Consider the following 12,875-nt stretch of genomic DNA (forward strand, 5'->3'; position numbering starts at 1 on the left):
CCTGCATCTGGTTCCCTGCTCAGTGGGGAGCCTGCTTGTCCCTCTCCCGCTGCCCCCCCTGCCCACCCCCAACCCCTGCTCATGTTCCTCTCTCTCTTGATAATATAGTTGTCTATTGTCAGTGTAATCTATTAATATCTGAATTTTATTTTTTAATTTCCAGGGCTTAGTCAAAGTAATGACACTTTGCCCCATTGAGACATTGGTATGTAAATGTTTTGGGACTAAATAATAATGAATTACAGTGAGAAATTTTAATGAATAGTTTATAATTGATTCTTGAACAACACAGGGATTAGGGGTGCTAACCTCCAGCACAGTTGAAAAGCCACGTATAACTTCTGACTCCCTAAAGACTTAAGTACTAATAGCCTCCTATTGACCAGAAACCTTACTGGTAACAAGGGTTGATTAACATATAGTTTGTATGTTATATGTATTATATACTATATGCATGCAGTAAAGTAAGCTAGAGAAAAGAAAATGTTAAGAAAATTACAAGAAAAAAAGCGTAAGAAAAAAACATTTACAGTATTATACTTTATCGAAAAAATCGGCTCATAAGTGGACCTGCACATTTCAGACTCCTTTTGTTCAAGAGTCAACTATAATCTCCGCTTTATGTAACAATATTATTTGTTTTATTTTAGAGGAAAAAGAGCTTAGCTATGCTTCAACTGTATATTAACAAGTTGGATTCACAAGGCAAATATACGTTATTTAGGTAGGTATCAGGAATGGTTGTCAAGTGTGTAGTTGATTAAAAACCAAATTAATGCCATTTAATTATTCCACGTTATCGTATTTAAGTATGTTTTACATGTAAGTCGACTCTACTTGGAAGCCTTATTATAATAAATTCTTTTATCCCTATAGGTAGAGAAGGGTTAGTCAAATATTATGGATACATATTATATGAATAATAGTATTTCAGTTCAACTAATGGAAATATTCTAAAATTAAAAGACTAGAGAGAGATTAAATAAGAGATTGATAAGGCCCCTGCTAGAACTGTACATGTCAATAATCTCCATTATTCACTGTTGAAATTAATTGCTCTGGAGTTAAAACTTTGATAGGCTATTCACTGTAAGTTAATAGTAGAGATTATTAATAGTGCTATTTAATGGGGAAAAGATTCTAGCAACTTTCCAAGTTAAAGAGCAGCAGACTTCTGTGTAAAGGGCCAAATAGCAAATACACATTTATATATTCACACGGTCTCTGTTGCAACTATTCAACTTTGTCTCTTTGGTGGGGGTTGGATGTGTTCCAATAAAACAGGCACCAGGCTGAATTTGGCCTGCAGACCTAGTTTATTGACATACCTTGTAGTAAATAAAAATGAGTTAAAAATAGATTTGGGCAATGTCAGTATGCCAAGAAGTCTTTTTTGAGGATTGGCCAATACTAGCACCCTGATCCCATCTTCACTTCTGTTGATAAGACTTAGACCAGGTTTATGAAATTTCAATTTGATGCTTAGGTCTTATACCAGCTTTCCTGTTCTTATCTATCTATATCCCTACCAAGAAATCCCCCTTTCTTCTTAAGCCATTCATACTGTTTCCTTGCTTTGTAATTAAGTTAGTCTAACAAGACTAGTCTACTTTCACAGGGAGTAATTCTGGGAGTTTTTAGGCTATTATATACTAGTGCCCATTTTTGCCATGTCAAGTCATTGCAGCTATATGCACAAAAGATTCACATTAGGTTTAATAGAAATTTCTTGTTGGAAAGACCCAGTTAAAATAGAATTTGCCAGTTACAGCAAGAACCCACAAGTGACTTGGTAATTGGTTGACACATTGCTATCTTCACTAATTGTTGTATTTCTAGAAATAACACATGGCCCATTTGAATTTGTAAAATTTTCATCATTTAAGTATAATGCAGTTGAGGATAAGTTCAAATGTATTGTAATTTTGCTTTTAAGGTGCTTATTGAATACAAGTAATCATTCAGGTGTGGAGGCTTTCATTATTCAGAATATCAAAAATCAAATTGATGTGTCATTAAAGGTAAGAGCATAGCTAAGGTGTTGATCATCTTTTTTATTTTGTAGGATATAGTCATTCATTTGTGGACTACATTAATGTGGACTCTACCCTATGGACTTTTGCTATATCTAGTGTCGGCATATTTTTTCAACATTTCTGTTTTTTAAAAACCTGAATTTTGAAATGTTGTTAACTATATATTTAAATAGTATTAATTCTTTGAGCTGAGAATATGACTTTGTTTTGCTCTGTACTTCTGAAATATTAATGGAAACTTAAGTCTACTGTTTATGAATAGTCAGTAATTCTATATTGAAAACAAAGTGTATCAGTATTTTCAACTGGCATTTTGTTCCCAGTGTCTACAAAGAGTGTGAAAGAATGGAAATGAAAGTTTAAAAAATATATTTTAAATGTGTAATGTTTATTTTTATAGTATGATGGTATTAGAAAAACACATGAATTAATCAACTGTTATTTAAAACCTTTCCCAATTTTTATTTTGCTTTTCAGAGAACACATAACAAATGGTTTACAGGCCCACAGCTGATCTCACTTCTAGATTTGGTACTCTTTCTCCCAGAGGGTGCTGAAACAGATTTACTCCAAAACTCAGATAGGTAAGGTGACCATTACTAAGGTTCACATAGTAAATTCACAATAAAATGTACCTAAACAAATAAGATGCATTTTCCTGTTACGTTAGGATCTATGGCTAATTCATAAAATTACATAAAGATTTTCATATTTAGGTAATTAGATACTATATAAAAACAAAATTAAAAATTCCTTTCCAAAATTATGACCAACAGGATGATTTTATACCTATGATGTGCCCTGTGTTCCAATACACAACTCATAGGGATTTGCAACTATAGCATTGGTGACTAAAAACTAAGAATTTCATATATATAACTTATATAAATAAGACATGTGATTTGGGTTTTATTGTTTTGTTTTCTAGAACAACATGTAATTTTACTTTCAGTCTACTAGCATGGATGATGAGAAGTGGTTTTATAAAAGGAGTCTTAAAATTCAGGCAGTAAGAGATGTTACTCTCAAGTATCTCAAAGATAACAAGGCTCCCTTGGGGAAAAGAATAGTAATTTTCACAATTGTATTTTGTGAACTTGGAGAACAAGAGTGATAATTACTACTCCAAAAGATGTGTTAAGGGGAATAATTTCTAATGGCAAACATAACTGTAAAAATATGCCCTAGGTTTTAACTTATTTTATTCATTGAAATTGCTGATTATATAAAACCGTACTATAAGTAACAAATTATATATTTTTAATTAACAGGATAATGGCTTCATTAAATTTATTGAGATATTTGGTTATCAAAGATAATGAGAAAGACAATCAAGTAAGTGAGTTTTTTTTTTTTTAAAGAAACAGTATATTCAAAATGCACGAGCCAATATTAAATATCTTACCCAACAACAAAGGCTAGAAGTACCGGCAGTTATTCTAAAACTTGAAGTTAATTCCCAGGAGCCCTTACCACCCCACACCCAGCTTCCCTTTCCTTTTCCTCTTGAACCTCTGCTATCTTGCTGCAAGCATTGCTTAGCCCTGTCAGGAAGATACGTTGCAGGTCCTGAGTTAACTAAATTTTTGAAGTGTGCATATGTTTGGGTGTCTTGTTCAGTTGCCTCCATCTATAGGTCATGATTTAAGTCTAAGCTGTCTAAAATAAAATCATCTGATAATTTGATAGCCCCTCACCAGATATGACTAACTGAAGCATTTTCAGCACTAAAATTGAAATCTGTTAACATCACCTTTTGGATAATGTGTAGGAAGTTTTTTGTTTTCTTAATAGTGCATCATTAGAGGTATTCAGTGAAGACAAAAAACTATTTGAGGGAGATTTGTCATATAGTAAAATTAGATTTGCTTTTTATCTTCTTTCTTTCTACCTATTTTCTCTTCTAATAGTTGCTTTCCCATAATGTGTCATCTCTATTAACTGTAACTACCTGAATCACATGTGTAGTTAATCTGTTTTTTGGGGTTAGTTTTTTTTTTTTAAGAAAATAATAAAAGAAATCAAAGTATTTTTTTCACAGGGCTTGAGCTCACAACCCTGAGATCAAGACCTGAGTTGAATCAAAAGTCGGGACACCTAACCAACTGAGTCACCCAGGAGCCCTTGATTTTTACAGAAGGATGCCAAAGAGCTTTGTAAAAGAAAATTTAAGTAAATCATGATTTGGAATGAAAAGTTTGTAAGAAAAGTAGCAGTTTCCCTCCCTTTTGACTGAATTTAGTAGATTCAGTGAGCTGACCTCCTGTTCATCCCTCTTCAGGCAAAAATAATTATTTGCTATTATTGACTAGTGCTTATTTTTCCCCAACATCTTATTGTGAAGCTTACTAAACATACAGCCAAGTTGAAGATAATTTTACAGTGATCACTCACTGATTTACCCATCACCAAGTTGCTACCATTAACATTTTACTCTGCTTTTATCATGTATCAATCTTTCTACCTTCTGTTCACCAGTTTTTTTATGCACTTCATAGTAATCTACAAACAGCACAGTTACCCCTAAATATTTCAGTAAACAGTTAAACATGTCTGTAGTTTTTCTGAGATAAAATTTACATAAAATGAAATGCATAGATTTTAAGTGTGTATCTCTGAGTTTCAACAAATGGATAGATCTGTGTAATCCAAATCTTTATCACAGATAAAACATTGCTGTCATTAGAATAAGTTCCCTGTGTCCTTTTCAGCTTTTCTTATTTATTTTTTACTTTTCCTAGATAATGTATAGACATTGAAAGGATCTTTACCTTGCACAAGGGCACATACCTAGTAAGTGGTAGAGATAGCTATGACCTCAGGCAATGGCCAGAACCTTTGAATCACAAAGTATATCCTGACTCCTAAAGGAGCTTCTGGTAAAAAATAGAAAAGATAGTAAGTGAAATTCAGCAGCAGTGGAGGCCCTGAGGCTTCAGGAAGGTGTCCTTAGAGTAAAGTATGAGTTTACTCTTTTAGTAATCAGGAAAGGCCATACCTAGAAATGATCTGATTGGCCTGACAGGGAGAAAAAGAATCTTTTTGATTAAGAGTGATAAATTTATTAGGTAAGGAACACAGTCTGCTACAGGGGCAGCAAATGGGACTGCCTAGAGAGGGAAGACAGAGCAATTTAGCATTGTGGAATATCTCCTATTGTACCCACAGATGCCTCGCTTTTATTTGGCTTGAACATTGTTATGGTAAAGAAAAGGATATAACCAGTTTATAAGATTGTTTTCTTATTTAATGGTTTAAAAAAATTTCTTCGGGGGGGCACCTGGGTGACTCAGTTGAGCGTCTGCCTTCAGCTCAGGTCATGATCCTGGGGTCCTGGGATTGAGCCCTGAGTTGTGCTCCCTGCTCAGCAGGCAGCCTACTTCTCCCTCTCGCCCCTGCTTGTGCTCTCTCACTATCTTTCTTTCTCTCAAATAAATAAAATCTTTAAAAAAAAATTTCTTGGGAATCAAATATTCCAAAGTATTACCATGCAAGTTACTATAAGAATTATTATACCAAGGAGATTAGCAAAAGAAACCGAGTCCAAGATGGCAACCTGGTATATTTGCGACATCATAAGAGCCTCTTCATCACAGAAGCATTTCTCCCAAGTGCAATTATAATAGGTCATATACACACATGCCAGGTAAATCTGTCTGCTATGGTTAATCAAAAAAATGACAGCTTCTGAGCTTTTATAAATTTTGATTAAAGAAGAAACAAAATGATACCCTAGTGAGGCTGAATTATGGGTAGTTTTATTCAGACTCCTACCAGTACCTTTTTTTTTTTTAAAGATTTATTTGAGAGAGAGCGGGAGCCTGTGGGTGGAGAGCGCAGGGAGGGGCAGAGGGAGAGGGGGAGAAAGAATCTCCAGCCGACTTCCTGCTGAGGAGGGAGCCTGCCACAGGGTTTGATCCCAGGACCCTGAGATCATGACCTGAGCCAAAATCAAGAGTCAGATGCTCAGGGCACCTGGGTGGCTCAGTCGGTTAAGCGTCTAACTTCAGCTCAGGTCATGATTTTGGAGTCCTGGGATTGAGCGCCACATGGGGCTCCCTGCTCAATGGGGAGTCTGCTTCTCCCTCTGCTTCCCCCCATGCTCTCTCACTCACTTTCTCTCTCAAATAAAATAAAAAAAAAAAAGATACTCAACCGGGTAAGCCACCCAGGCACCCCCTACCAGTACCTATTTTTGATCAGTTAAGCATGCTGAGAGCTGAACTAGTCAGATGAAAAGCTGAGAAGCAATCAGAAAGGTATATAGGAAAATTAAGAACAGGATCAAATACAAAACAAAGTGATTCATAATTGAATAATAATCCATTTCTTTTCCTACTATTTTGGGTTGCTGTCAGCTGACTCATTCTTTTCATAAGTCATTCCCCTTTTCACCCTATATCTCTTCACCCTATTTTCTCTCTGCATAAGTTACAGGCACCTTCTCCCACACTTGAGCTTCACAAAACTTTTCTTGAACCTCCATCTCTGCTGGTAAAACCAACTTAGTTTTTATACCTAGTGTTCTGTTTGGTAGGTATCTTTATTTATTTATTTATTTTGCTAGGTATCTTTAAATGTTAGTTGTTTTGAATTACAGTAATTTATTCTAATAACACGGCCCATAATAATTTTTATCCCTCACTTTCTGTCCTATCTACTCATATACTTTCCCATCTGCCTGCTTACCTATTTTTGTCCTAAATTGATATTGTAATATGTTGAATGAAAGCAGGGTCAAGGGAAACCATGGGAGATTGTAAAGGCCACAAGTATCAGGAATTTTTAAAAACTGAATTATGTAATGTATGCAGATTTGCTTTTCATTTAGGAAAAAAGCTATAAATGTCTGGCATACATATATACACATACATATAATTCCATATAATCCATATTTTGGGTTTTCATTTATTGAAACATATGCCTTGTGTATTATTTCCTTCTTTTATTTCTTCATTATCGTGGTTGACTATCTTTTGCGAGGTCTCAGTCTGTTCTGGCAATAAATTTCATTATGTTTTTAGAACTGCCTAGTCTTCCTTTTTTGAGGGTAGGCTACAGTGTGTTTTTTATATAGGTAAGCTTTAGAACGGAAAAAACTTTCGTTACTATGTGAGTCTACTTGGGAAAAATTAAAAGCAAACATTTGTGAAAACTTCATTTTTATTTTTATCCTTATAACTTTATTTCTTAAGTTACTTTTTCTAGACATTGAAGATAAATCTTAAAATGATCTTCTTTGTAGTATTTTTTAAGTATCTAGTAACCTTTTTATAAGAGAAAATGTTCTTACTTCCATAGCTCTTACACTCCTACATGCTTCTAAAATTATTACAGTTCATCATTTGAAAGATTTGTGGAATTATGCTGAACAGAATGCATAACAGATTTTCTGTAACCTAATTTTTCCACCATTTTATTGCCTTCTCAGTTTTAGGATTATGGGCCATATATTATTATTAAAAACAACGAAGCTCTTGGGTTGCCTGGGTGGCTCAGTCAGTTAAGCATCCAACTCTTGGTGTTGGCTCAGGTCATGATCTTAGGGTCATGAGATCAAACCCCTCATTGGGCTCCATGCTCAGCACAGAGTCTCCTTGAGATTCTCTATCCCACTCTCTCCCTCTGCTCCTTGCCCCGCTTGCACACTCTCCCTCTCTAAAATAAAATCTTTAAAAACAAAAACAAGGGACGCCTGAATGGGTCAGTCAGTTAAGCACCTGCCTTCAGCTCAGGTCATGATCTCAAAGTCCTAGGATTGAACCCTGCGTCTGGCTCCCTGCTCAGTGGGGGAGTCTGCTTCTCCCTTTGCCTGCTGCCCTCCCTCCCCTGCCCGTGCTCTCGCTCTCTCAAAAATATTTAATTAAAAATTCAGTTTCTCATTGGCATTGGATGGGTGTATTAATGAGTACACTGTCCAAAGTACATTTTTGTTTGTATTCACGTAAAATAACTAGATATAATAATGAACGTATCAAACAGTAAACTATCTTGGAAGGCAAGGATTAGATTTTATTTTGTTTCTCCAACTCTCAACGTGTGTTTAATACTAGGCAATCAAGAAATACTGAACCAAGTAACTAATTTTTTCATTCTTCTGAACAGACTGGATTATGGACAGAACTTGGAAAGATTGAGAATAATTTCTTAAAGCCACTCCATACAGGACTTAATATGTCAAAAGCACATTATGAAGCAGAAATTAAAAATAGCCAAGAAAATAGCCACGGTTGGTAATGTGCAATTTCATTTTTGGTTAGGTCTAAAAATTAGTCAGATTTTAGAACTGTCAGTTATATTCAAAATAAAGAACTTTTTCATCATACTTGTTTATTTTCTAACATAGAACCATGACAGCTAAGTCATTTTATTTATAATTGAAATGATTTTTAGCAGATGTGTGAGCCAGTTAACACTGAAATTGGGTAAACAAAGATTTAAACCAAATTGAAGCATATTCTGGTTTTAGTGTAATGGGTATAATAATGAAAGTAGCTTATAAATTATTGAAAATGAGATTTGTTTTAATGGTTAAATGTGACACTTTTTTTTTCTTCTCTTACAGAAGTCCAGAAGTCTAAAGATCTTTGTTCTGTAACTGTAGGTGGAGAAGAGATCCCTAATATGCCTCCTGAAATGCAGCTTAAGGTAGATCTGAAATTTTCCTAAGCTATATCCAGCTGAAGACTTTTGTTTTTTTGCTTTAACAGCAACATTAATATAACACTAATTTCCCTTGGCACTGCAGGTCCTACATTCAGCTCTTTTCACATTTGATTTGATTGAAAGTGTTCTGGCTCGAGTAGAAGAACTCATTGAAATAAAAACAAAGTCTACCCCTGAAGAAACTATTGGGATAAAGTGAAACCTCCATTTCCTAAATAAAAACTAGTAAAATACTGTATTTTCCATTATGATTATTTAATACCTTTATAAAAACTTTTCTGTAAGATACTGCTAGAAAAATAAATGTAGCTTTTCTCATTTACTGGTTTCTGTGATGACACATTATGGATTAGTAGTATTCTTTGGTTTTAAAAAAGATAATTTACATGGTAAATAATGCCCATATATGTATTCTAAATTCTGTTGAAAATCCAATACAAACTAATAATTTTGTATTATAATCTCATAAATTGTACTTGTATTGCCCTCATTCATACAGTTGTAGTGAATTTATAAATACATTTTACACTTTATGTTCCAATTAGATGCTTTGTTACACTTCAGAATTCCTGGTGTCAAATAGGATATCACACCACCGTAAAAGTGTACAGAGAGGTTTTCAGTTAGGCCAGTTGTCTGCTTCTCTTAATTTCCCTTTCTTTCCCTACCTCAGGAGGAGTCTTAGGGGGCAGAGTCCATCACCATCTCTCTAGCAGCAGTTATAATATGAAAGCATGTGCAAACATTAATTTTAGAAATACTGGCAGCCCTTGTGGAAAAGCTAAAAAGTGTATGTGACTTTTCCTTTAGTCTAAGGGGCTAGTTAGAAAATGCTGTGTTTTTATTTTGTAGTAAATATTTTCCATCCAACTTAATTTGTATCACTAAGAAACTGCATCGGAGTTTTATAATATATGTACCAATTTTTTCTAAACATTATTAAATGAATTATCAACAAAACTGAAAATCGTTTTTGATCATATACATTTTATTATTTTAAATTTTTAAAAAATCTTTAAATCGATATTTGAACATTGTAATTTAACTGGTAATTATTTTAACATTCTTCCAAAAGAACTTTTGTAATTGATACTCTAATTTAGGTTAAGTGAATCACTACTCAGTTTTAATTTTTGAAGTGTTTTCCAAACAGGACTTTGCTCAATGATGTAAGCCTCAGTTGTTATCATTCTATAGCAAATGCTGTCTGTGTATGGTTTGGAGGCAGTCTGTAAGAAGTTATAAACATGCAATATTATTTACAGAAATAAGTAATTTTTACAGGGTCATATAAAAAACTTTCACTTACTCAGCAGGTATCAAATCACCTTCTTTGTGCTAAATACTAGGTATGAGTTAATTATGAGTAACAGAAAAATGCTTGGTCTTTGAAACAAGCCAAAAGTTGAATACTTTAAGAACCCCTTTAATATGGAGATCTGTTCCAGGCATAAGAAAGAGCAAGAAACACCTAACTCTGCCTAGGGCACACTTCACAGGGGAGGACAAGCATGAAAACCAAGTGGACAACTTGTGAAGATCATCCTATAAAATAGTATGTTTGCACTTTGACAGTTTTTGACTACAACCTGATCAATAACTGTATTTTAGAACTTGAAGGAAGATTTAAGAAACCAGTAGGGCCAACACAATGTATATATGCCAAATGCTCTTTTGGCCTAAAGTTAGTCATTCTTGTAGTAGCTACTGGAAGTAAACTGAGAAGATGACAGGCTGAGTTCAGGCTTCAAAGAGCTGCATGCTGAAAGAGCAACTTCTGAGGGGAACAGAAGCAGAGTATTTGTTAATCCTGCTCACGAGGGTGTGCATTTTGAAGTCAAGAACCTTAAAATCTATGAGTGCTATGTATGCGTCATTTTCCTAGGTGACTCACCTTAGCTATAGTGCACATAAGATTAATAGCATTTACTGTGTTGTGTACTGGAAGTATCCGTAAATTACTACCCAGGAATCTGAAAAATAATTCATAAATAGATCATATAACTTATACAGACATCTGTTAAGTGGAAAGGAGACAGAAACCTCTTATTGTTTGTCATTTATGAATTTATTCATGCCCTGACCTATTCCACAGAGGATATGATATGGCTTTATACCCAAAATTTAATAGACTAAAAAGTGTTCACTTTTGTTTTGGTCTTGCACGAAAATCTCAGAAATCAGCATGAACTCTGAAACTTGTCACCCTGATTCTTGGAGTAGCCATTAGGCCTGCATTTTATTAAATATGACAAGTTAACATTACAATGTTTATCTTTTGGCAAAACATAACTCAACTGCTTAAAAGGATTAAGAACTAAAGTAAATACATGTGATTTAAGAAAAGTCTGTAGTACTATTCTTCCATACCTCTGCTGAATCCTGAACATCAGTTTCCATTCCTCAGACCCATAGAGGGCAGCAGACAGAACCAAAAAACTCTTTCGGTGAATATTAATAAACTTCTCAATTTTGGCTAGAAATATTTCTTCAGCTGATATAAAGCATTCTTTGGCATCCATCAATAAAAATGCAAGTCCTAGGAAAAGTAAGCATAATATAAAACATCACTTTGTTATAATAATGAAAATTTTTTGTAAACTCAGTAGAATCAACAAAAATAGCTATAATATAGCTGTAAGTGTCCAGGATGCAAACCTGTAAGGAACAGAATTTACTGTAACAAAATTTTTTTTTTTTTAGATTTAATTTTTTTCAGAGAGAGAGAGACACATGAGAGAGGGAACACAAGCAGGGGGAGTGGGAGAAGGAGAAGCAGGCCTCCTGCGGAGCAGGGAGCCCGATGCTGGGCTCAATCCCAGGACCCTGGGCTCATGACCCGAGCTGAAGGCAGACGCTTAATGACTGAGCCACCCAGGCCCCCCTAACAAAATTCTTACACTACAAAATGATTTAGCTAATTCTTTGAAATGCTCTATATAAAAGGATAACTTATTCTAGAGGAAAAAGTTTTTTTGGTCAGTAACCATTTTCAAACCAAGGCACTGTACACATGAAAGTAATGCCTAATTTTAGTTAAAAGTGGTTTTTTGTGTGTTATAATGACTTTTTTAAAAGCTGGAAATCAAAGATAATCTTAAGTTTTCAACTGTTTCTTGGAGAAACCTTTGTAGAGAACATTATTATTGAAACAGTGAGCAGATAATCTAGGATTTTTTTTTTAAGATTTTATTTATTTGTCAGAGAGAGTACAAGTAGAGGGAATGGCAGGCAGAGGGAGAAGCAGGCTCCCTTGCTGAGCAAGGAGCCCGATGCGGACTCGATCCCAGGACTCTGGGATCATGACCCGAGCCAAAGGCAGACGCTTAGTCGACTGAGCCACCCAGGTGTCCTGTAATCTAGGACTTTTGAAACAGGAACAGGCCTGTAAAAATAGTCCGGAAGGGAAATTTGATCCAATTACAGCTCTTTAAAAGAGAAAACAATCTGAGGAAAGTGATTATATGATTATATGCTAATTGAATGAACTTGTGCAATTTACATAAACCTTCCTGAACCTAAGTTCTCCCATCTAGAAGAATGTAGTAATTCTTTCATAGGTTTGTTGAGAGGATTAAATAAGATACTGTATACAAAGTGGCCAAGGGACACAGGAGGTATTCAAAAACATTTCACTTCTCCCTAGAAGGCTCTATTCAACCAGGAAGGATGAGTTTGAAGTTGGACCACTTTCAGCCTGGAGTTTTATTTCTAGGAGCTTTTGAAAGCTGCCTGTCTTCCAAAACCTCTGCTAGAATTACCAGTCTATCTGCAAACCTCCTGGTAAAATCCTTTATCTCCACCTCTTTTATCATTTTGGTCATTTCCCTACCACAAACCTATGCTCTGTACTGCTCCCTTCCCATCACCTTAGGCTTCTCATATCCTAATCTAATTCCTTTCTGTATTTTGCCCATGACAGTTGTACAGTTTTATGATTTGAGGAAATTTTGTCTCTATTTTGCTCTTTTCTTTTAGTTAGTATTTGTTTCCATTATATTCAGCAAACTCTTGTACAAAATCCTGAAAAAACATTCTCCTATATTGTTTTTATATATGGTTTTTGAGCAGTGTTGTGATGTTAGCCTCTTTGTTAATACTGGTAACACATTAAGTACTGACTGTTGGAGAGATGGCTTTGTTCTATTTGCATCTTAGTTCCAAAGCATGTCA

General features: G+C 34.9%; 2 protein-coding genes across 2 annotated transcripts in view; one reads left to right on the plus strand and one right to left on the minus strand.

Moving 5' to 3' along the window:
• GLMN (glomulin, FKBP associated protein) overlaps positions 1–9,001 on the plus strand; it is a 32,638-nt gene extending 23,637 nt beyond the window's left edge. The window contains exons 12-19 of the mRNA XM_028087629.2: positions 164–205; positions 651–724; positions 1,937–2,021; positions 2,514–2,620; positions 3,308–3,371; positions 8,142–8,265; positions 8,602–8,684; positions 8,785–9,001. Coding sequence (XP_027943430.1) covers positions 164–205; positions 651–724; positions 1,937–2,021; positions 2,514–2,620; positions 3,308–3,371; positions 8,142–8,265; positions 8,602–8,684; positions 8,785–8,901 — 696 coding nt within the window. The 3' untranslated portion in view covers positions 8,902–9,001. The remainder of the gene's footprint in view (positions 1–163; positions 206–650; positions 725–1,936; positions 2,022–2,513; positions 2,621–3,307; positions 3,372–8,141; positions 8,266–8,601; positions 8,685–8,784) is intronic.
• A 795-nt stretch (positions 9,002–9,796) lies between these two features.
• Positions 9,797–12,875, minus strand: part of CUNH1orf146 (chromosome unknown C1orf146 homolog) — a 33,881-nt gene continuing 30,802 nt past the window's right edge. Inside the window, exons 3-5 of the mRNA XM_088022843.1 lie at positions 11,073–11,241; positions 10,597–10,675; positions 9,797–9,931 (exon numbers count right to left, since the gene is read on the minus strand). Coding sequence (XP_087878969.1) covers positions 9,797–9,931; positions 10,597–10,675; positions 11,073–11,241 — 383 coding nt within the window. The remainder of the gene's footprint in view (positions 9,932–10,596; positions 10,676–11,072; positions 11,242–12,875) is intronic.

Source organism: Eumetopias jubatus, unplaced genomic scaffold (genome assembly GCF_037043125.1).
Source record: "Eumetopias jubatus isolate StellerSeaLion01/CBP00866 unplaced genomic scaffold, mEumJub1_p1.0 scaffold_4, whole genome shotgun sequence".
Classification (NCBI taxonomy): Eukaryota; Metazoa; Chordata; class Mammalia; order Carnivora; family Otariidae; genus Eumetopias; species Eumetopias jubatus.